Source organism: Callithrix jacchus, chromosome 7 (genome assembly GCF_049354715.1).
Source record: "Callithrix jacchus isolate 240 chromosome 7, calJac240_pri, whole genome shotgun sequence".
NCBI classification, from domain to species: domain Eukaryota; kingdom Metazoa; phylum Chordata; class Mammalia; order Primates; family Cebidae; genus Callithrix; species Callithrix jacchus.
Genome location: NC_133508.1, coordinates 26573154 through 26597129, shown reverse-complemented (window position 1 = coordinate 26597129; position 23976 = coordinate 26573154). Strand labels below are relative to the sequence as shown.

At 41.7% G+C, this 23976-nt stretch overlaps 1 protein-coding gene across 1 annotated transcript in view; it reads right to left on the bottom strand.

The window, feature by feature from the left end:
* GAD2 (glutamate decarboxylase 2) overlaps nucleotides 1–23976 on the bottom strand; it is a 90029-nt gene that overhangs the window by 6514 nt on the left and 59539 nt on the right. Inside the window, exons 12-15 of the mRNA XM_002750103.6 lie at nucleotides 17562–17640; nucleotides 12451–12600; nucleotides 5528–5635; nucleotides 5108–5197 (exon numbers count right to left, since the gene is read on the bottom strand). Coding sequence (XP_002750149.1) covers nucleotides 5108–5197; nucleotides 5528–5635; nucleotides 12451–12600; nucleotides 17562–17640 — 427 coding nt within the window. The remainder of the gene's footprint in view (nucleotides 1–5107; nucleotides 5198–5527; nucleotides 5636–12450; nucleotides 12601–17561; nucleotides 17641–23976) is intronic.

Below are 23976 nucleotides of genomic sequence, written 5' to 3'. Positions count from 1 at the left end.
CTCCTCGCCCTCATTTACTACCCAGACCAATACAACTCTGACTGACAGAAGGCTGACCTTACACACGTTATTTCCTGGTAAGCAACTGCAGACCTTAAGCTAGTTTTAGTAGCTTATAGACACGTGAACCAACTGTGTTTATGTCCAACAGTTCACCTTTTGATGTAAAGAGCCAAATTCCACCTCATTTTAACACTAAAACCCTTCTCTGAAGTAAACATCAGATGTATGTTACACATATGTTTACTCATGGTATATGTGCTTAGCTCCGCTCATAAGTATGGATAGCTTTCCCCCCAAAACCTACTGAATATGTATGACTCTACTGTGATACAGGCATAAAACCCAACCTGCCCTTTCCCTCTTGGAAGGGAGAGCACCTTCTGCACATGCTGGAGGCTGTCTCTTCCCAGTTTGCAAACTGCTATCACCAATAAATCTCTCCTTTCTACTATTTAGACATTCAGTGGTCTTTTGGATGATATACATAGAGATTTCACTAATTTCTCGGCTTTTGTATTTTTGGTTGGATTCTTAGTTTTCCTAAATAAAGAAGGGTAGTTGAGAAAGAGTGGTTGCATGTTGAAGAATTCCCTGAAGGCATAGTCGACAAGAGCTCCTTGGGGCTGCCTTAAGAGTTTTAGGGTACTGTCTTCTCTCTTGTGGCATTAGCTTTTTCAGTCCTTTAGAAAACAATAACCAGGGGATTCTTCCAGAATTGGAATCCACATTTGTCTCTTTCAAAGAGGGTACATAGCAAAGCATCATGAAATAAACTTAAACTATATCACAGAAATGTATTTCTCACTATGTCTTAGAAAACCTCTTTATTTTTACATTTTGGAAGACTGTGAGAAATTTTTGAAAAATCTAAAAGCAGGATAATTAAATGAGAAATTCTAAACTATTGGCCAGGCTTAGTGGTTCACACCTGTAATTGCAGCACTTTGGGAGGCTGAGGTGGGTGGATCACTTGAGGTTAGGAGTTCAAGACCAGCCTGGCCAACATGGTGAAACCCTGTCCCAACTCCATCTCTACCAAAAAAATATAAAAATTAGCTCGATGTGGTGACAGGTGCCTGTAATCCCAGCTACTCAGGAGGTTAAGGTGGGAGAATCACTTGAACCTGAAAGGTGGAGGTCGTAGTGAGCCGAGATGGCACCACGGTACTCCAGCCTGGGCAGCGGAGTGAGACCCTGTCTTAAATAAAGTTCTAAAACACTAAAATTTCTATTGCACTTAGTAACACAGACTTTCAAAGAGTCTGTGTTAAATATAAGGCCAGACTATTTCCTTACAAATTTAGTATTAAATCCACTGCTAACCTTTTAAAAGTCCACAAATCAGTATAGGACTATAAAAGCTGACAGAACCAGATAGTGATCAAATATAATGAAAATTAAAAAAAGAAGATGAAGAATAAAAAACACAAGAGGTGATTAACAGACCAGCCCTTTTGATTCTTGTTTGGTAAACACTGGCACAGCCTACTTGCTGCTGCTCCCTGTGTCTAAGGCATGGATGTGGGGTCACATGCCCGTAGTGCCCCATGCATTCATCATCTACACTGTCTCAGGGACAAAGTGCCATCTGCAAGATCCTAGTCCTGGCTGGGTGGCAGGAAGGACACTGACTGGATTCTCATCTTTACCACTCTCATGAAGCTATGACTATGCTTGCTTTATTAATAAATTCTGTTATCTAGATATTTGTCCCCAAGCTAGTGCACTCTGGGAAAAGGCCTATGATCCAGCATTAGGTCTCCTAAATGTTGTTTCCCTTCCTTATTCTGGAATATGCCTAAGATATTTACTATAGACTGAATTTTTATGTCCTCCCAAAATTTATATGTTGAAATCTTAACCCCTCAATGTGATGGTATTAGGAGGTGGGGCCTTTGGTAGGTGATTAGGTCAGGAAGGCACAGTCTTAAGAGACCCCAGAGAGCTTCCTTGCCCTCTTCTGCCATGTGAGGATACAGTGGGAAAAAGGCCATTGATGAACCGGAAGTGGGCCTTCTACCAGACATGGAATCTACTGGCACTGTGATCTTGGACTTCCCAGCCTCTAGAACTGTGAAAATAAATTTCTGTGTTTATAAGCTACCCAGTCTATATTAGTTTTTTGCAGCCCAACCAGACTAAGATAGAATTTCAGCTCAACAAATGATTTTTGAGTTCCTATTGTGCGCTACAGTTACGAATCAGGCAAGATGGTACAAAGAGTAATTCTCTGCCTTGTCTTGTCCAGAATTTCACATTATTCTTTTGTTTCCCACAGAGAACTCCATGTTTCCCCCCATTTTGGTTATCTATATCAGCGTGGACCAAGAGAACTCTGTGCAGTGATGCAGATGTTCTATATCTGCACTATTCCATACAATGCCATTGGTCACAAGTCAAGCAACTGAAATGTGGCTAGTGTGATTCAAGAACCAAATTTTTAGTTGAATTTAATTTTGATCAATTTAAATTTAAATATGAATAGCCACGTGTGGTTATTACTACCATATTGGACAGCACACATTATTTGCCTCAGCTGTTTTCCTTCTGAGACTCTGTGTGTGTGTGTGTGTGTGTGTGTGTGTGTGTGTGTGTGTGTGTGTATTGTGAATATTCTATACTTGTTCCTGGACATTATACATTAAGGGCTTTACACTTAATAAAGAACTTTCCAGAAAGCCTAAAAAAGTCATTGGCATAGATGAACAAAAGTTAAATTTGGTATTCACATGGTTCTTTTCATTTCCAAATCTGAATTGCTGAATTCTCTTAATTACAGTAATAAAAAATGAAGAAAAATCAGGAGAATTCATTTTGCAATCCCCAGAGACTTTTATATTTGAATTGTCAACAGCATAAAAACAGTTTGGTAATATTAAAATTGCCATCTCCAGGAAATAATCTCCATCTCCATTCCTCATCACAGCTCCCATGAGGTGCTGAAACGCAGGAGGCATTTGAAGAGTGATATTTAAATGGGGGAGCCTCCAAGTTGACTTTTTTCAGAAAATAAAGAAAAAAAGTTTTTTCTATCTTCCCATCTTGTTCTATCCCTCAGCCCAGTGAAAATGGACTGATTCAACAAATGAAATCAGCCAAACTAGTCCACGATTCTCTTTCTGGTCAGTCAGTTCAATAAGGAAGTGCAAGACAAAAAGAATGGAAGCATCTAATTTCTAACTAACAGGTTAAATAAAATTAATCATTGTTAATAAATTTTACATTATGAAGGCATACCATAAAAATTCCAGAAAAAAATGTGAATTCTTTCCTCTCAAATGACAGCAGACACCCGCAGCCCCTATGTTCGTTGTTACTGCCTGCACTGAGCATCTCATCCAAGACCACCTCTATGCCTTCCCTCCCACCTTGTGAGTGTGCTTTTCCCGGAATGAACCTACTCCACTAACTCATCCAACATAACCATAGTCCCTTCCAGCCAGACCTGGTTCTAGAAGCACCACGATCCTGGTTCTTCCATCTTTTCCTCTAGGTCGGGGGTTCTGTAGCTGAGCTGCACACTGGAATCATCTGGATAACTTTCAGAATCATTCCCAGGCCCATCCAAGCACAATCTGATTACATTTTCAGGGTGACACCTGGTCACTTGTGTCTTTTATAAAGTGCCTGGATGATTCTAATGTATGGCCAAGATTACGAATCACTACTGTAATTAGGAGGCTTGGTTTAAAGACCTCAACCATGTGTAAGTTGCCTCCTAATGAGGAGTTTGATCCTGGGTGCTTAAGGGCAAATGTTAACAGTTAAAAACTTTAGTGAAGGTTTTTAATCTACACGAAATCTTCTTCTTCATTTTACATAGAAGGAAATAAAGTGTTCCCAAAGGTCACTGAGGCAGCCCAAGCTCTTGAGAGGTGGTCAGACAGCCTGCGGGGCTCCTGGCAGTGACTAGAGGAGGTTCCCTCCTTCGCGATAAATGAAAGGAACCCCCAAATCAACCAATCAATTCTGAGCTCCAATTCTACATGATCATCCTTAGTTTTCCATGGGGGACAGGTCCTGCATATACTCCCCTTCAATGTGCATTATAAACCATATTTCACTCATGTGTACGTGCTGGGAGCAGGAGAGGATGAAAGATAAAGGGCATCTTACTGACCACAGTACAACTTAAAGCTCAAGCCCTCAGGCTCTGGAGGCAGATTTTCTGTGAGATTTTGGGAGTTACTTTTTCTCCCTGTGCATCAGTTACCCCATCAGCAAGATGGGTGGACAGTCCTTCCCATGTCAGGTTACTCTGAGGCTTTAAGTAACCTAACACCTGATACCGAGCTGGGACACAATACACACTCCAAACAGTGGCTGTTATTATTGTTCTTTGCCCTCCTACCTTTTGGGGGCCACCACAGCTCTAAGAACCCTGCAGTGTAGCCTTGATCTTGGCAGCTCAAGAGGGTCAGCGGCAGTATTTTTGCTAACCATTTCTGGTACCTGGAGTCTCTTTTGTGCTTGTAACTGAGCACCAGTTTCACTTGGAAGATCAGAGAACTTCAGCAACATTCTTGCTGCTTTGTGAATGTCAACAAAGGATATCACCTGACTACTTCTTTTAAGACATCATAAACTCATTCTCAGAAAACAAGCAAATAGAGTTGTTAAAAGTCTGCATAGGCCAGGTGCGGTGGCTCACGTCTGTAATTCCAGCACTTTGGGAGGCTGAAGTGGGCAGATCACCTGAAGTCAGGAGTTGGAGACCAGCCTGGCCAACATATTGAAATCCCGTCTCTACTAAAAATACAAAAATTAGCTGGGCATGGTGGTGGGCACCTGTAATCCCAGCTACTCTGGAGGCTGAGGCAGGATAGTCGCTTGAATCCAGGAGGTGGAGGTTGCAGTGAGCCAAGATCACACCCCTGCACTCCAGCCTGGGCGATAAGAGTGATACTCTGTCTCAAAAAAAAAAAAAAAAAAAAGGCTGCATATATCAGGTTCTATACATCCTAGGTCTGTGGGAGCCCACAGAAGGGAGTGGGTCCATGCACCCAGATGGGATTTCTCCTAAGGCCATAGGCATATGTCATAAAGAAAATGTGCACACGAAAGGCTCAATACACACATTTATCAGAGGAGCTCGAGCACTGACCTTTGAGAGGCGACTCATTCTCTCTTCATTGTCTTCCAGAGTACGCAAGCTTGGAGGAATGTACCAGAAGCAGACATTTGTGTGCTGAGGCTACAAAAAGGAAAGGAGGATTCACATCTGGCCCAGGCTGGCAATTTAAAAATTCCAAGGACATTTCAAATAGATGTATTCAGCAGGTTCAGAACACAATTCCCACTTTTCAATCAGGCATTGCCTTTGGGGGGCTTGATTTTGACATTAGACAGACTGCTTGGTGGGTTTGATCTTTATTCCAGCTTGTAACAGCTACCCCACCATCCACTGCTCCCCTTTGTGATGGTCCCACTTACCTGGACAGCTCGTCATTTACATCGAAACGTATCAGCGATGAGAGTTGGAATTGACTAAACTTTCTGGGATAGTAGAAATCCAAGTACATACCTTCCCGTCAAACACCATCTCATATCCTTCTCGGTTTTTTATGATGTTGTATAAATACTCTGCCAACTCCAAACACTTATCAACATGCGCTTCAAACCCGGTAGTCCCCTAGGTAAGAAAAGGACACAGTTCATTAGGCAGGCTGAGAGGGCGGAGGAAGCAATTTCCCAGGAGACTCGTGGTCATCCTGCCGCCTCCTTTTCAGCCCGTCTGGCACTTTCCCGACACAAGCTTGCATGTTCTTCACATGTACCCCAAAACCTAAAATGCAATAAAAAAAGAAAAGAAAGAAAGAAAGAAAAAAAGACTGTTTCCATAGGCTTTTTCAGCACGCTTTTCTCTTCAATGCTCTCCCTGTCAGGTGCTTTTGTTCCCTTTCATTACTCTTTCTACACAGACTCCATTTCTTCCAGAGCTTCCATTCCCCAGGCAATTATTTTGATTACTCAAGGAGAAAATGTGCCTGTGCTATTCATAGGAGTAATCATGGAAGTCATTAATAACAGGAGGGCTGGGCTACTCTCTCTCTTCCTGCAGATAAAAAGCATCACCAGAGACACCCCTCTCCCCTGAATGCCTGCTTAGACCCCCTCCAACCTGTACATTTTCCATTCCCAGAGTCCATTTTTGTTTGCCAGTGTACCTGATTCGGAACAAATTGAGTAGCTGCTCAATGAATTCGTTGAACAAATGGATACAGGAATTTAAGGGAGCACCCAGATGCTCTGCTAGCTCATCAAGCTCTGTAGAGTTATCCTTTGGGGGTAGATAAATGCCTCATGTCTATAATGGGTGAACATTATCACGCAGGTCTTTTAGTTTCTGGCTCTGGAAGCCCTGGATCCAGACTTGGGAAAACTAATAAAAGAGTCTGTACTGGAGCTGTTTAACTGACATCAGGACACACAAGAGAGCTGCCTTTCAAATGGCTTTCCTCTTATCTCCTTGGATGTTTAGTGGGTGCTGATGGAGAAAGCTTAGAGAAAAAGTCAATGCTCATCCCAGAAGCACTTTGAACCTGCCTACCAGTAACTCCTCCAGCAGGGAAACTAGAGAAAGCAATTGTAATAGATAAGATGGGCCCACTTGCCTGTTTCACACAAGATTACATCATCTCACCTAAGGGGGCCCAGCATAGCCCAGTGACTTGTGACATCTGAAGCAGGTTTAACAACAAGCTTCCTGGAGAAATCAAATGGGTTCAGAAATTCACTTATTCGGAGACTGCTGCCATGGCTGATCAGTTCAAGGAGGCTAATGGGTTTTTGATGCCTCCCCAGGAAGGACTTGGGCTGATGCCTAATGCTTGGCCAGCACCTATACCAGGAGTTCTGTGCATCTGTCATGCTAAGGAGATTAGAATTGGTTTGGACTGACCTGACAGTTTGGGTTCACTTGGGATGGACTGTAGGTAGAAGAGAGGGAGACTAATTGCTCTTCTCCAACCTGGATCCTTTGGACCAGTCTGGAGTTGGGTTTAAACTTCTGCATATCTGATCTAGGATATGGTGGACCAGTCTGACTCTGACCCTGTCCAGCTGAATGGCCTTGGCTAATCTCTCTGGTCAGATGGGAATGATGATGCCTTTCTGATTTCCCACGAAGAAAAGTTTACACTGTAATGGCAATGGAATTGCCAAAAACCAGATATGAGACCTCTGGTCCCCGTGGTCTGGGACCTCGCTATGGGGATGATCATGGGTCATGTGATTGCCCCTTTAGTTGGGGGCTAAAGACATACACGGGGCTAAAGACACAGAAAACTCTAGTGTGCCCTAGATGCCTCCCGTTGATGTTGAATATTTATGGGAATAAGATCCACATTTTATTTTCAAGGTTTTGAAGGCTTTTAGGAGGTTCTTCAAAATTCTTTCATTCATTAAATACTTTCACATTCATTAAATCATATGCCATACAGCTCTTACTGTGAGAATGACAGATACACATGTGAAACTTTATCAGGGAACATGTCCCCATAGCCTGAACCACTGTGGAGGATGCTGGAGGCTCGGCCAGGTACTTCTAAGTGAAAGGCCGGATCCCAGTGTCAAGCTTCCACTGGGGGAGTTTCTGGGGAAAGATGGTTTTATCTAGTGTCTCCTGACCCACACATGTAGGACTGATTTAGATTGACCTGGCTGCAACACATACTACATGTGGGCACAGGTTTATGTTTCTTTTGTTCACTGTTAAATCCTCCACATTCTGAGCAGTGCTGAGCACATATTAGGTGCTCAATGTACATTTGTTGAATGAATAAGTGAATAACTTTGAAGCCTTTTACAAAGTTAAAGAAATGATCTGAGGAATGATCTATATCAGAACCAGATTATTTGTGTTAAAAATGTAGATCCTTAAGCCCCACCTCAGACTCCCAAACCAGAATTTTAGGAAGATGAACAATGTTTATGTGGTCTTCTTCAGCAATCTCACTGTCCAAGTGTTCGGCTGCTGTCTCCATGTGGTCTTGGGGCTTGACATCTTGAGAGTTGGTCATGATCATTCTCCGCTTCTTGAAATGCTTTTACGAACATTCTCAGGCCCCAGAGATGGTGCTTCTGAAATAACTACCGAATCCCTTGCTGCTATCTCAATTTTTGCTAGTTCAGTGTCTGTTACTTTTCACCTCTAATGTAGCTCCCAAGTCTTCCTTCAGTCAATCAGACTCTTCTGTACTCTCAGAATATGCACTGAACTCCCACTCAACCACTCCTTGGAATAGCCTTCTCACAGCACTGCTGGGTGAAATCCTACTTCTTCTACCTATCCTGTTCAAATCCTATCTCAAAGGTCATCTCTTTGTGAATCATCTCGATTCTTAAACTTGGAAAGAGCTCTCCATCCTTTAAATTCCCCAGATGTGTCTGGATTTCTTTTGTGACCAGTCCTAATCTGTGTTTTATGATGGATTTCTGTGCATTTATCTTATCCTGTCTGGAAAATGAGAGCCTTCTCATCCCATTCAGTACTAAGCATGATAATAGATGTTCAATATCTACTTATTAAAATAGTATTTTAGAGAGAAAGTGAACATTCAGCCATTTTCAGCAAAGGATGCCAAATATCCATTTACCTTTAATAATTGTTTCCAGATAGTTTTTATTCCTCAGTCATTTGCCAGTCCCTCTGTTATGTAAATTTTTTAATTAGAAAAGCTAATCATAAACACACACACACACACGTAAATCTGCCAATTTGTTATGACTACATGCAAACACAGAGATTTGCTATGAAACCTTGGCTGTTATAAATGAAGCCATTCCTGTAGGCCTAAAAAGGGAATGTAGGAGAATTTCTTGAACCTGGGAGATGGAGGTTGCAGTGAGCTGAGCTTGCATCACTGCACTTAAGTCTAGGCAAAAGAGTGAGACTCCATCTCAAAGAAAAGGCGGGGTGGAGGGGATGTGATTTTAAGTTTATTTACTTATTTTTGACAGTCACTGAGTTTTAGCCACTGTAGGAATCTGTCAACATTGGAACATAATCATTAGGTCCTAGGATTATAAAATAAAATGGAGACAAAATGAAAGGCCAATTCTGTAAGAAGAGAGCTGAGGTTAGGCACCAGGCCTCTCCTGATGATAAACATCTGTATCTTAACCATCTAATACGCTTCTTAGCATTCCAAATCAGGGGTCTTATTTTTTATATAAATTTGTTCTAATCAGGTTAATTTGGATTTAATATGATGGCTGTCATCAGTGCATTTAGCTCCATTAGTCATTAACAGATTAATTCAAAGAATAATAATTTATACTTAGGCTATTTTTCATGGGGTTTATCTTAGGAGAAAATGTGGAAAACAGCAAATTCTCCAGGCATGTCTGATAACAGAGGTTTACTGAATTAATACTATGTTCTTCTTCCTTCTCCTCCTCCTCCTCCTTACTCTTTTCCAGATTGTTTCCTCATTCCTGTGGGGAGGCAAGTTACAACATCATAGACAACTCCTTCATGGCTCCTCTTGTGTGAAGAGGATGATTTCTTCCTTGGCCGGCATGGCTAGAGAGAGAGCTTTGATGTGAGAGTACAATTATCCTCACCTTTGATCTAGATTGTAGGACTAAGCTTATTACTTTAATAATAATTATTTCATTTTTTAAAAAAAATACGAAGGTTTAGATTGAAAATCAACTGGAAGTTTTTTCCGTTTAGATGTCTAGATACTGGAGGAGTTTCCACAAGGAAGTAAAAGAATAAATAATGCAGTGACTGTGATTTCCTCTTTTCATCCCCTTTCCCGGTGCCTTCATGAGGCCCTTTCTTTTATTTCAGGCTTCATCTGGTCCTGCTGTTCCATTCACACCTGATGCCCTCCATGTTCTTTCACTAAAAACCCACGCTGCCCCCTGCTGGAGAGGAGCCTTCAGATGGAAAGGGAGCAGCAGAAACTGATGAACCATGAGAGAAACATTTTCATGTAAATATTGCTGATGATCATTATCTTAATAAAAACACCACAGGGGGGAAAAGACACAAAGAATATTACCTGAAGTAAGAGGGAACTTGTACAATATTTAGAGATCATGGTTTCCTCAGCTTGCTACCTGATATTTATATTCATCATCTTGTAATTCCCACCAATCAACGAAATGAAAAACCTGCTCATTTTAAAGCAGCTTGGAGTTACATTTATATTCTTGATTGATTTTTTTTTTTCCAAATGAAAGTGTCATTGCTAGCACAATGAGCCTCCCATTGGTTGGTAAGGACCAGGTACCTGTCCTTGTTGGGCTGTCAATTTTCAAAAGAGGAAGGGGGCTCATCACCCCACCATTATTGGGCAACACAGTGGAGCTTCACTTCATGTAAAGCTCCTGATATTTAGCTTCATGTAGCTGCCTGATATTTAGCAACATGTAAAGAAAGTTCAGCTGGGGTTAACACTATTAAGGAGGCTTGCCTGAAAGATGCACAGTCCAGCCTCCCTGGAAACCACCCGAGAGTTATTGCTTCATTAAGCAAGATCACCTTTCTGTTTAAACAGCATCTTTTTACTAGAATGGACTTAAAGGAGATTCCATAAATACCTGTGGATTGCTTTGCTTCCCTCCAAAACTCCCTCTTTTTCTTTTTAAGGACCTGGTCATCTAAATTGCTTAAAGTAATTTAGGTTACTTAAAAAAATACATATGAAGGCATAAGGAATTCATTGCCATGGACATGGTTCCTACTTTTTTACACAGACTTCAGCAAGAATCCCTTCACTGGTCTTATCCTGGTATACTTCACTCCTACTGACCAAGCTATTTGCTTTTTCTTATGGGACTGATCATGTTGATCATGTTACCTCTTTACATAGGCGATTTACACATTTTAGAGCCAAACTCCATCTAAAAAAAAAAAAAAGAAAGAAAGAAAGAAAGAAAGAAAACCCTGATAGACAGAGCCAGGGAAAACCAGGGAGAGAGGGTTCTCACGCCTTGTATACTGGATAACAAAAGCTATCACAGAAGACTGCAAAAATTACAACCTTGCTCGAAGGCTACCACAACCTTACACACACACAAAAATACTTCTGCAGGGACATCTGCCTAGTGATTGCCTATCCAGCCTTGGACTGGCCTCACCCTTGTTATTGATCTTTGTAGCCAAAAATATTTATCTCAAAACAATTATGTAATCTTCCTCATTTCTTCCTTTAAAAACTTTTGTCTTCCTTTACCTCCTTTGGATATGCACGGAGTTTACTATGGCATATGTATTCCCATTGCAATGCTTTATTTCCAGATCAACATCTTTTCTTTTGGAGAGCTTCTCTCTGTTATTTAGGTCGACACTTTTTTTTTTTTTTTTGAGACGAAGTTTCGCTCTTGTTACCCAGGCTGGAGTGCAATGGCGCGATCTCGGCTCACTGCAACCTCCGCCTCCTGGGTTCAGGCAATTCTCCTGCCTCAGCCTCCTGAGTAGCTGGGATTACAGGCACGCACCACCATGCCCAGCTAATTTTTGTTGTATTTTTAGTAGGGACGGGGTTTCACCATGCTGACCAGGATGGTCTCGATCTCTTGACCTCGTGATCCACCTGCCTCGGCCTCCCAAAGTGCTGGGATTACAGGCGTGAGCCACTGCTCCTGGCCAGGTTGACACTTTTAATTGCTCCCTTTCTTATGTCAGATTTCCTTGAACCCTTTTTTTGCATTGGTGTTTCTATAGTATATACAGCTGGCTCTGTCCATTGCCTCCTGCAGGAGATAAATGAAGCTGGACTGGCAGGCACTAATTTGTGACTTAAGTTAAGAATCTGGTCCACATTAAAAATAAAATCTTTGACCTTTCCAGCCTGCTTATATTTAAATGTAAATGTAGGCTCCTGGAAGGCTACAATTAGGTCCAGCAAGTCCTGCACACTGTTAGTAAGTTTTCCTTGCTGAGAAAGTAGGGGTCACTTACAGTTAAATTCAGAGGGAAACACAGAGGCCACATTAAAGGAGGTGATTAGGTACTTCAGGAGATTCGAAAACAAAAAAGCTTTTTAACTAGAGATTATCCCTTGAAATGTCAAAAAATAAGCTATCATGATGGGCTTTTTACTTTTTCTTTTTTGTTCTCTAAACGTGTTGTTTCAGATGGCATTCACCTACCCCAGGTGATCAATCACCGGGTAAAAACTGAATTAGTGGGCAAAACCCAACAATAACAATAAACACCGGTTCAAGTTCAAAGTGGTCCACTATATAAAGCAAAATGGATTTGTTTTCTAGATGAGTGAGCATTTGAGGTAATTTGGCTAGAAAAAAAACAGTGGGTTTGACTCTATTTTTCCTCATGTCGAATGAAGGTATTTAGATGCAGGATTAAAGAAGGCAAATCTTGGGTAAGGTATTTCAATTTGGAAATCATTTTTTTAACATTTCATAATAGGGGTCACCATATAAAAGTTCTGTTTTTAGTTGACATTTACCTGGTCCACACACACTCACCTTTGCCCTCCACATCAGCCATAGTTTAAAAACATCAACGTGGCGTCCGCACTGTAAGGCCTTGTCTCCAGTGTCATAGGACAGGTCATAATGTTTATCTTGCTGAAAGAGGTAGGAGGCATGCATTTGGTTGCAATTCTGCATCAATCCCTAAGAGAGAGAATAGAATATTTAGAAAATTCTACTGACTACTCATTAGATTTATATTGGTAAAAATTAATAGGAAAAAAATAAAAGAAAGAGACATTGCATATCTTAAAGAAAGAGAAGAGTACAAATCAATTGGAAAAAAAGGATGGGGCCAATTCTGGACAGGAGTGTCTTGTTGTAATGGTCAACCATGTGGGATCAATGGCCCAGGGTCAAATGTCACAGAGGTTAGCAAGGCCACATTTATACTTTCACTCTCCCTTTTAAGATAAGACATTTATAAAAATCAACTGATCAATAAAAATCACAACCAGAGCATATATTTATGTTTAAATGTTCTCCTTCTTTGGGAGAACATCTCACTATTCTGGTTTTGTCATGATTAAAGTATTTTGGAAACTCTTTGGTTTTGTGAAATATTATTGGTTTGTTTCTTCTAGTATTTCCATCCATATTTAGTTCAAGTACTTTATCATTTAGCTGTTCGAGTTTGAGCTCCCTTTGGAAATCATAGCTTTTAAGACAGCTCATTGCTATCACTTTTATATGCTGAAATCTAAAAAAAAAAAATCCTACATATACATTGCAATTTTTAGATAAATTTAAATAACCAATCTTTCAAATGTCATGTTCCTCTCTCAAGAGTGGTCAGAGCTTCAGTCCTACAATTGTATAGTCAGTTTCTTAAGGCAATTAAGTGGAAAGTTTAATCGCCAATGACCATTCATTTGTTCTAGCACTGTAACATTACTATAGAAATGGGTGGCAAAATGATTGAATTATTCCGTAGGATAGTGAATGAATCATGCTTTCTGACTAAAACAGTATCGCCAGTCTCTTCACTAAAAGCCCCGTGTTTCAATTTGTCATGAACCACTGGAAACCTTTGACTATTTTCTTCTCTTCTGTATAATTGTGATTTTACAACAACTTTGGCATTTGGTTTTGTTTCTTTTGTGACTCATGGCAAAAGAAGACAAGACTAAAGTATGATCACTTAGTTGAAGTTAGAAGTGAAAACACTTCTGAAAACTGTACATGCTAAAACACAATGCAATGCAACTACGATTTTAATTTGGCTTTGAAAGACGGAGTGCTGAAAGGGTGGACAACAAAACTAGACTCTACCTCGTAGTTTAAGCTTCAATATATTGGAATCCATTTGTTATTTTTTGGAATAAGAACAATTAATACAGTGTATTTATATTAGATCAGTAGAAATATATTGAATTTGAAAAAGAAAATTTACTTGAATACCAATAAGGTGAAAATTTGCAATATATGCTTTTATTTGGTTTCCTGGTCACAGAAACTTTGTACCATTATTCCTCTGGCCATGAAAGCTCCCACATTGGTGCCATCAATACTAAGGAAGGCCACCTCAGAGATTGCGAAATGGTGAATGGATCAGACCTGTTCCTACTGTGATAGAAAAAACAACTCAAAACACATGAGCCCTAACAAGCCGGGCAGCTGCAGTCTCAGTATTGCACAAAATGACAAGCAAAAGTGATGCTGTTTTCCCTATAGAAGGCCTTAGTGAGATGATGTCCTGGTTCTAAGCCATGAAAACGTTTTAGACCATCATGTCCCAAACTATTTAAAACACATGAATAGTTCTGTACATGAAGAGATTCCCATACTGAAATAAATTTAGGAACCCGTATACCATCTATTCTTTGTTTTTAGATACCGCAATACACATCAGCATATTAAGGGCCCCAATAAGCCCTGAAATAATGTAAGTTGCTTTTAACTCTAAACCAATATATCCCAGCCTTTTTAAAACAGGAAACTCTCTTATTGGAGAACACTTATTACCATCTTATGGAACAGCACATTCCGTGGATGCTGTCAGAGCATCATAAACTCTTTGATTGTAGGGTAAATGAATTAGAGCTTGTTTATTCCTATTCAATAAAGGAATCATTTCTACATACTTACTAATAAGTGGCTGTCCAGTCTATTTAATCACCTCCCCCATTAATTTATCCCTATCGTTGGATAGCTTGATTGTTAGTATTCCTTTTATTGAATCCAAGTCAGAGCTAAAATCACAGTGTCTTCTGATTTTGCCTTCAAATCTGTAGCACCCGGTGTTAATAAACCAGCCCCTCAAAGCTGCAATGGAAATCCTAATCTCTTCCATTTGACAGTCCTTTAAACTAAAGTGAAGGCTGCCATCCTTCTCTCAGCCCTTTTCTTTTCTTTTTCTTCATAGGCTAAACATCCTTAGTTCTTTCAATCATCCCTCTTACATGTGTACCAGTTGGTCCCCACAGTTTGGGCTCTAGCTTGATGGAAACCCATGGACAATTTGGTACCAAGCTAAGCAGAGCACTGTAGGTGTGTTTTAACCAGAGGTGAGGGGGAGACCACCACCTTCTCATGCTGAAACTCCACTTCCTGTATCTCATTAATGTATTTTGTGTGGCATTTTTCTCTGGACTCATTGTTGACCCTGTAGAGCTAACATCCTTTTTCACAAGTCCAACAATTTAGCCATGTAGAAACAAGCCTTTCTTGTCCAATCAAAATGTAACCATCATATACAGGGACCTAAGAGCAGAGCCTTACAATGATCCCCAATAACAATGTCCCTTTTTGGATGTGGCTCACTGGTCCAGTCTGTAGAAATCAACTTGTATTCTGATTCTATCCCTCACACATTTACTCTACCTCCAAGTCTCTCTCATCTGAAACATTCTGTGTTTTACTCAAACAATGCATGAATATTTTGAATGTACAGGTTAGGTACCAAGCCACAGGCTCTATCCTGGGTTTAAAAACCAGTCAGTAGGTCCTTCCAATGCAGTCATCTAATCAGTTCCAAATCGTTCTATTTTCTTCCAGTTCACTTTTTTCTTTTGGTCTGTAAGTACATAATGGGAGTCACTGTCAAAATATCTGACTGAAATCTAAATAACACAAATTTATTTTCTCCTTTCAAGTAATTATAGCTGAGGTTTGCATGAGCTAGGGCCGATGATAATACACTGAACTGTATTTTTAACTGACGAAAAACCAGTCTGAAAGGATATTTTCCAATCCATTCATCTCATTTTGAAGGGATGCTTCTGCTTCAGTCCTGTGTCCATATTTTTATTATTGATGAAGATGCAGAAGGCATGCTGTGTATATCTGCGGCTGACAACAGGAGGTATTAAGAACCCCAGAAGCAATAACACTCTTTGACCCAGCAATCCCACTTTGAGGAGTCTACTTTGAGAAAATAATCAGGAATGTGATCAAAGATATATGTTTAAGGATTCTATCAAGTCACTCTGTAAAACACTGGTCAATATTTTAACCATGGAGATTTTTAAATATGGTTCACTGAATTATGTGATAGGATAATATGAGTCTGTTAAAAATCAGGTTTGGGGAGAGCATGCTCACAATCTAATGTAAAGTATGAAAAAGAATAAACATGTATGTATGAGGTAGATTATAGCAATTTTATTATAAATATACATTCATACATTTTTACATATATTTATTTCTAGAAAAAATGTGGGAGAAAATATTAAAAATAGTAATCATGTTTATCTCTAAGTGATAAAAATTTGAGGTGACTCTAAATTTATTTATATTTTCTGTTCTACCTCAACTTTTTAAAATAATGTGTTAACTGTGTAATTAGAAAAAAGGAAAACATTTTTATTTGAATTTTCTCTTTTTAGTAGAGACGGGGTTTCACTATGTTGGCCAGTCTGGTCTTGACTCCTAATCTTGTGATCCGCCCACCTCGGCCTCCCAAAGGGCTGGGATTACAGGCATGAGCCATTGCCCCCGGCCACACTGATTGAGTTTTTAACAAACCTGCACATTCTATACATGTACCCCAGAACTTAATAAGTATAATAAAAAAATAAAATAAATAAAATAAATAAATGGGCATGGTAGTTCATGCCTGTGATCCCAGCACTTTGCAAGGCTGAGGCAGGCAGATCACTTGAGGCCAGGAGCTCTTAAACAGCCTGGCCAACATGGCAAAACCCTGTATCTACTAAAATCACGAAAATTAGCTAGGTATGGTGGTGGGCGCCTGTAGTCCTAGCTACTTGAGAGGCTGAGACATGAGAATCACTTGAACCCAGGAGGCAGAGGTTACAGTGAGCCAAGATCACACCATCACACCTCCATGACACTCTGTCTCAAACAAAAAAAAAGGTAAATGAAGATCAACATTTAAAAATTCCTTTAATATGGGGTTGCTTTATTAATGCTAAGAAGATAAAATTTAATGGGGATCATCTCAAACTCCTTATTTGGGTTTCATCAATAAAATAAATGTGGGAGTGAGGAACTGAGTCTAGCCTGGCATCACGGAAAGGAGATGTATCGGCATCAATAGTGCCCACCTACTGAGAACGACCCTAGGCCTGGTCAACAGAACCGTCTTGAATGAAAGTGCTCACTGATGCTGCTTCTCTTTTCTGGTTAATAAGAATGCTGCTTCCTTACACTCTGAACATGGCTTTAAATATTAGATAGATTGTAATCATGAGATATAGAACACACACACATACATATACATGTAATGTACCTGGATCCTAACACTAACCTTGATCCTATATCATGTATATTTCTTATATAGAGAAAATGATCTCCTCTGAGTTTCTAGAAAAATAAAAACTGGAAATTTAATTTTTTGAGAGAGTGACGTAGAGGGTCTCTGGGTTGGGGGACAGCAGGAACACTTAAGGAAAAAAGTATCATATTGAAAACAGGAGATTAGGTCAAAGTTTATACTCTGAAAGTTGATGTCCTTTTATCCTTTCTTCCCCGCTAGGCACCAGACCTTCACCCTGCAGACAGGAATCTAGAAAGTGCTCTCTGGGGAATGTGAGTAGCGCCATAGAAAAGACCCGGTGATCTTGACATTTCCAGAGAAAGTCAACCACATAAAGAGTCAAAGCCCATGCCTGGACTGGGACACAGAGTCAGGAGAGACATACCTCTTCTCTAACCAGGAGAGCAGAGCACTGCAAAGGGACTCCCATCATTTTGTGTGGATTCCACGTCACAGAGTTGGCCCTAAAATAAACAAATCACATAAGCGAGTGGCACTCCACCCTGACTGGCTCAGGGCACGCACAGCCGAGCTTCAGTTTCTTAGTACTGTTTCTCAGACTCCAGATTGACACTAAATGTATGTATTTATTTTAATTTAAATAATTAAATAGATTTGTTGGGTACAAGTGTAGATTTCTTATGTGCATATAGTGTGTGGTGGTAGAGTCTGGGCTTTTGGTGTATCCAGCACCCAAACAGTGACCGCTGCACCCAACAGGTAATTTTTCAACCCTCACCCCCATCCCATGCTTCCACAACACTATATTTAGTAAACACAAAGTAGACTCTTAAATATGTGTGAAAGGAAAATATCTTGAGCCCCCAAACCACTAAGCTAAAGGGAAGAGTCAAGCTGGGAACTGCTTATGGCAAACCTGTTCTCTCATTCTACTCAGTCACCCCTCTGCTCACTGAGATAAATGCCTGTCCAATTGCCTCCTTTGGAAAGGCGAATCAGAAACTCAAAAGAATGCAATTATTTGTCTCTTATCTACCTGTGACCTGGAAGCCCCCTCCCCACTTCAAGTTGTCCCAGCTTTCCAGACTGAACCAGTGTTCACCTTACATATGTTGATCAATGTCTTATATCTCTCTAAAATGCACGAAACCAAACTACTCTGACCACCTTAGGCACGTGTTGTCAGGACCTCCTGAGGCTGTGTCACAGGCATGCATCCTCAACCCTGGCCAAATAAAGTTTCTAAATTAACTGAGACCTGTCTCAGTTTTTCAGAGTTCACACTGCCACTTTTCTTGGTCCACAGAAATAGCAGGTGAGGGCGGGTCACCTGTGGTGTGCTCCAGCTCCACTGGCAGCATGCAGCCCACCTCCGTGGTGGTCTCGGAGCCCCTTGAGTGACTGGGAGCATCCAGTCCAGGGTCCTTCCTTCAGCCAGTGATGGCCAGAGCACCTGGTCAGTCAGGGCAGCTGCTTCCTGTGCCTCTGTGGTCCTTGCTATTGCTATGGCCTGGTGCTCAGAGAGGGCTCATTCCACTGCTGAATTTTATTCCTTTCTTAACTCGATGTTTTCTTTCTAATCAATTGATGTCCAAATTTCTCAGATGCGTCCTTTTGTAGTAGCTACTGGTGAGGCCCCTGCTTCCACCTGTTTCCTAATCCAGAGTTATTTTCTTTCCAGACTGCAGGTGAGAAGTGCTGCGGCTCCCACAGCAGGGGAGAGTTCCGTCTTGTTTCGCCTCACACCTTGGAGAAATTTGATGTTCTCTCATCAGTAACAGTGGCTCACACAACAGCAATTCCCCGCTCAGGGATTTATGTTATTTCAAAAGTCTAAACTGTAGTCCTGGTTCAGATTCCCTTAATAATAATTATTATTTTATTTCAATCTGAATTCAGCAATTGTGTCGTAACTGATTCTCGGTCTCCATTTTGTTCCTCATGTGGCAGCAGAATTATTTTCTATCTCTGTTTATGGCCCTCTCCTTCTCCAAAATTCCTGAGCGTTTTCTTTTGCCTCCAGCCCAAATTCCAAACTGCAGGTGCGGCTGATGCAGCCCTTGGGGCGAGCCCTAGCTACACCTTAGGTCTTGCGTCCCTTCGCTTTTCTTTGTCCATTTCATCACCCCAGATTCTCTTTTGTTCTCAGAGAACTCTGTTCTCACATTGCTGGGTGTCACCGTGCTATTTCCTCTTCCTGGAATGTCATCTCCCTTTGCTTCACTTTGTTAAATCTTGCTTATTTTTTAAGGCCCCAGATTCTTTCAGTATTCTCTCCATGACCTGGTTTAACTTCTCCATTGTGCTCCTCTTTTGATTCTGGGCAAAGCAACTCTTCCCACTGTGAATGTCATGGCTCACTTCACTCATTTACTGGTTAAGGTGAGTCTTCGGGGAGACTGAGGGGTCGTGGCAGTGGAGTTTCATGAATCTGACTGTGGCATAAAGGAGGAAAGAAAGCATGATAGAACAACCAGCAGCAGCTGCCTGCAGAGAGCCATGGATTGTTGCCCCATCTGGCTGCGCAATGGACTTGGGCTCACCCAGTTCCCACCTCTCTGGGTGTGATGGCCTTGGGAAGAAATGAGAAGCTGGGAAAGGCCCCCTTTATTCATTTGATAAAGGGCAGGTGTCAGACAGACAGTCAGGAGGCACTCACTGGCCTGGGAATCTTATCCAAACCAATGAATAGTCTAGCTCAGCTTCTGGTCTTTCTCTGGCTCAAATACATTTAGGACTGGAATAGAGGAAATAGAAGCAAAGGCAGTTTATGGTCAGATAACTAACCCTGAAGAGAGGACTAAATGACTTAATGAATAATAACAGCATTGAGGTATCGAAAAGTTCCCTCCAAGAAAGTATCTACTTGCTCTGCAGAATGACCCTGCAGTCAGGACCCTAGGCTGTAAAGCAGACATAATAGTTAAGGGGGAAGCCCTCAGGAGCCAGGTAGTATGGATTTGCATTCAGGTTTCATCACTTCCTAGCTGTGTGACTTTGAGCAAGTTACTTAACCTCTCTGTGCCTAGAATTTCTCACCTGGTAAAGGAGAATAATAAATAGTTTAGGTAAAATGCTTAGAACTGTGCTTAACATGCAGTGAGCATTAAATAAAGTTGGCTCTTGCTAAAGATTTCACCTCTGTCATTTGCAAACTTGGTGACACCGTGCACGTATGTACACACAGCCATTCTTTATATTCCATCATGTTCTATGGCTAGATATCTAACTCTGATAAACTCAGCTTTGTCAGAAAGAATGCCTGATGGGAGAGGAAACAACCGTCCTCCATTTCTGTGACTGTGGTGTTTATCTCTATGCGGGGGCCTACCTGTCTTTTTAGAAGAGAAGCTGCCAAGACCCACAACTACCTGTCACTGAATTCTCTGTCCTGCCTCTCTCTCAGAGGCATAAAGATGGCAAAAAGCCCTGCAGATTGATTTTATGACATGACCTTGGTTTATTTGAGAAATGTTGGCAATTTATTTAAAAAAAAAAAAAAGCCTCAGGTTCATTTCAAAATGTTTTGGTGTGGGATTCGGTCATGTGGCTTCTGCAGCTTTTGTCAGTTGGAGAGAACTGAATCCAGCAGGACTGTTTAAAGACATCTTCCTGCGCTCTTATTTGTGCTTTAAATATGTAAGCCCCACTCACCACTGCTCAGCCTTCTAGACTGATTCTTTCTCCTCTATATTTGTATTCCTGGTGCCATTTTCCTTCCAGGCATCCAGCCTCCAAACCTCACTGTTGTCCTTGGTTTCATGTCTTTTTCCCTGTCTTGATAATGCCCCTACAGTTCTCTCTCTCCCACTCTCCTAGGTCCATCCACTTACTTCCTTTTCTGCTGCTACACACTCAGCTTCCCTCCCATCCTATACCTGGACACTCCTAATAGCTTAATAGCTTCTAGTCAGCCCCTGGCTCCCATCTCTTCTCTAATGCAGAGTTAATGCCAAGACACATGTGAGATCATATTGCATCTCGGCTTAAAGCCTGCTATGGCTCCCGCAGCAAATGTTTTCCACGGGTTTTGTCCCCCATGAGGAATCCAGTGCTCTCCATGCATAATGGTGGCCCACACAGCAGTGACACCCAGCTCAGGGATGTATGTTTCATGGGAAGCATCCCCGTGGATTCTGACCTGGCTCTCCAGGCAGGCCCTGGGCTGAAACTCACTGGCCAAGACTTCTGCATTTTCCACCCATGTCCTGGCCACTGCTGTGAAACCCTGTCATCCTCCAACCAAACTTGTTTAAACTTTCTCCAAGACCTTGTGTACTTTCACATTTGTGTCTCTTCAGCCTGAATGCACTTTTCCATTTCTGCCTGATGAAGTACCTTGTATGCCATGGTGCTCAGCTCCAGTGCTGCTCTGCTTGGCGAAAGCTCCTGGTAATCACAGAAGGAACCATTTCTTTCTCTGCTCTCCAATCTGCTCCCATGTCTGTCTCTTGAGTCTTTGTTTCCTTGCCTTGAATTTTAAGCCACTGTGCTCACACCTGTAATCCAAGCATTTTGGGAGGCCAAGGCGAGCTGATCACTTAAAACCAGGAGTTCAAGACCATCCTGGCCACCGTGGTGAAACTCCATGTCTACTAAAAAAAAAAAAAAAAATTGGCGAGGAGTAGTGGCGCACACCTGGGATCCCAGCTACTCAAGGGGCTGAGGCAGGAGAATTGCCTGAATGCGGGAGGCAGAGGTTGCAGTGAGGCAAGATAGTGCCACCACACTCCAGCCTGGGTGACTGAATGAGATTCCACCTCAAAAATAAATAAATAAAAGAAAAGTAAATGAACTAAAAATACGACGAACAGAGTCATGCTCTGGAGTCTCAGGCCTTGTGGTGTGCACTCTCAGAGGCACCATCTCAAGATATTTTAACAATGCTAGCAGGGAAGAGAGCTGTTTTCTGAGAATTTGGTTGGTTCTTAAAGAGGATGCCAGGCAGGGCTCCAGGTGTTTGTGCCATTTAACTAATCTATTTTTTTAGAGATGGGGGTCTCTGTTGCCCAGGCTGGAGTGCAGTGGTGCCATCATAGTTCACTGCAGCCTTAAATTCCTGGGCTCAAGTGATCCTTCTGCCTCACTCAGCCTCCTGAGTAGCCAGAACCACAGCTTTGCATGCCACCATGCCTGGCTAATTTAAAACAAAAATCTTTTTGTAGCGATGGAGTCTCACTTTGTTACCCAGGATGGTCTTGAATTCCTGGCCTCAAGTGATCCTTCCACCTTCACCTCCCAAAGTCCTGAGATTACAAGCAAGAGCCACCATAACTGGCCCTCTTGTGTCATTTTGTTGTGAGAATGGCATTCAGGATTCCCTGTGACTACTAAGGAGCCTCTGAATTTGGGGACAAGAATTGACTGTGGATTTCCTCTACTTTTAGAGTGAGTTTTAGACTTTGGTTTGTAGCACTTGGAAAAATGTCATTCCCTAAGCGAGACACATTTCTTTCCTAAACTTGTGGCCATATACATTATGTGGTTTCCACTGGTCTTCCAAGTGTACTCAGAAAGTACACCTTTTACTAATAAGTCAGTGAGAGGAATATCCTTGGGTAAATGGGTTGGCCAAGGGGGGTCCAGCAGTCCCCTCATTTTTTAGGACTTCATATATTGTTATTCTATTTGAAAAATTTAGTTACAATACAGTTTCAAGAAGTGTGGCAATAAGAGAACTCTGTGTTCCTTGATGAACGTTCTAAGCTTTGCTCTCAGATAATAGTCTTTGGTACAGAATTGTGTGGGTGTTTATTTTTCTAAGGCTCAGGGTAGGTACTTTTGTGAGTTTTTAAGTGGAGGATGTGCCAGGGATTTCAGCATTTGCAGTTGCACGTGGCATCAAAGGTAAAATGACAGTCTTTTTGTGCCAGTCAGAAACTCACAGAAGAGAAAGTACTGGATCTAGGCCACCTGTCTTGAAAGCACATGAATTTAATTCTTGTTCTTATCCTGCAAGCAGGTACCTTCCGAGTTGTTCTCTCTTTCATTGTCTCTCCCTGTTTAGTTAATTGCCTCTTCCTTAAGCTTCTGCTTTCCTGCAGATCTTCATAATGGAAAGGGATTAGGCCTAGGAGAAGCCTCAAGGGTCCAAGAGCAGAGGCCTGGCACTGGCTGACTCTGGGAGGGAGACAGGCCTGTCCTCATCCACCAATGTCTCAATGCAGCCCTGCAATCAGAGCTTGGGTGGCTCCAGGCGCCTTAACCCAGCTGTGCTCAGGCCAGGCCCTGACCCCGGCCATCAGACTCAGGGACAGTGACCCTTCTGACATGGGCCTTCGCTGGTGTATCCCAACTCTTTTTTGCCTTCTTTCCACTAATTTAGTGGGATGCTCTTGAATCCAGCCCAGTAACCCTACCCCTCTTTTCACACTCATGGGATCTCTGTGCATTTTGGGCCTGGGCGTCACATCGCACCCTCTGCACAGCCACTCTGGCTGGGCTTCCCACATGCCCAGGGCTCACAAGTGCTTCTGCGCTCCATCAGCATTCTCCTTGTCCTGTAACAGAAACTGTGCCAAGATGTCTAGCAGTAGAGCCAGTGTGACGCTTTTGCTGGGCAGCATCTGGCGACTTGGCAGGGCATGGTGGGCATTTGGCAGCCTCTGATGAATTCAGGCTTTCTTGGTCATCCGGAGTGTCAGATTTCACCACTGTGTCTGATCTGCCATGGTGTGGTGAAAGAACTGGGCTCTCTTTGCTTGTGGTTCAGAACCAGAGCCTGTATTTTACATTCTGTTTTTCTCTTTTCTTTGGACCTGAATGTGTTTTATGCTAATCAGACTTATCGACTTCGTGTTTTTCAGCTTTTCTCAACAGTCTTCTGTGTAGGCTCTAAA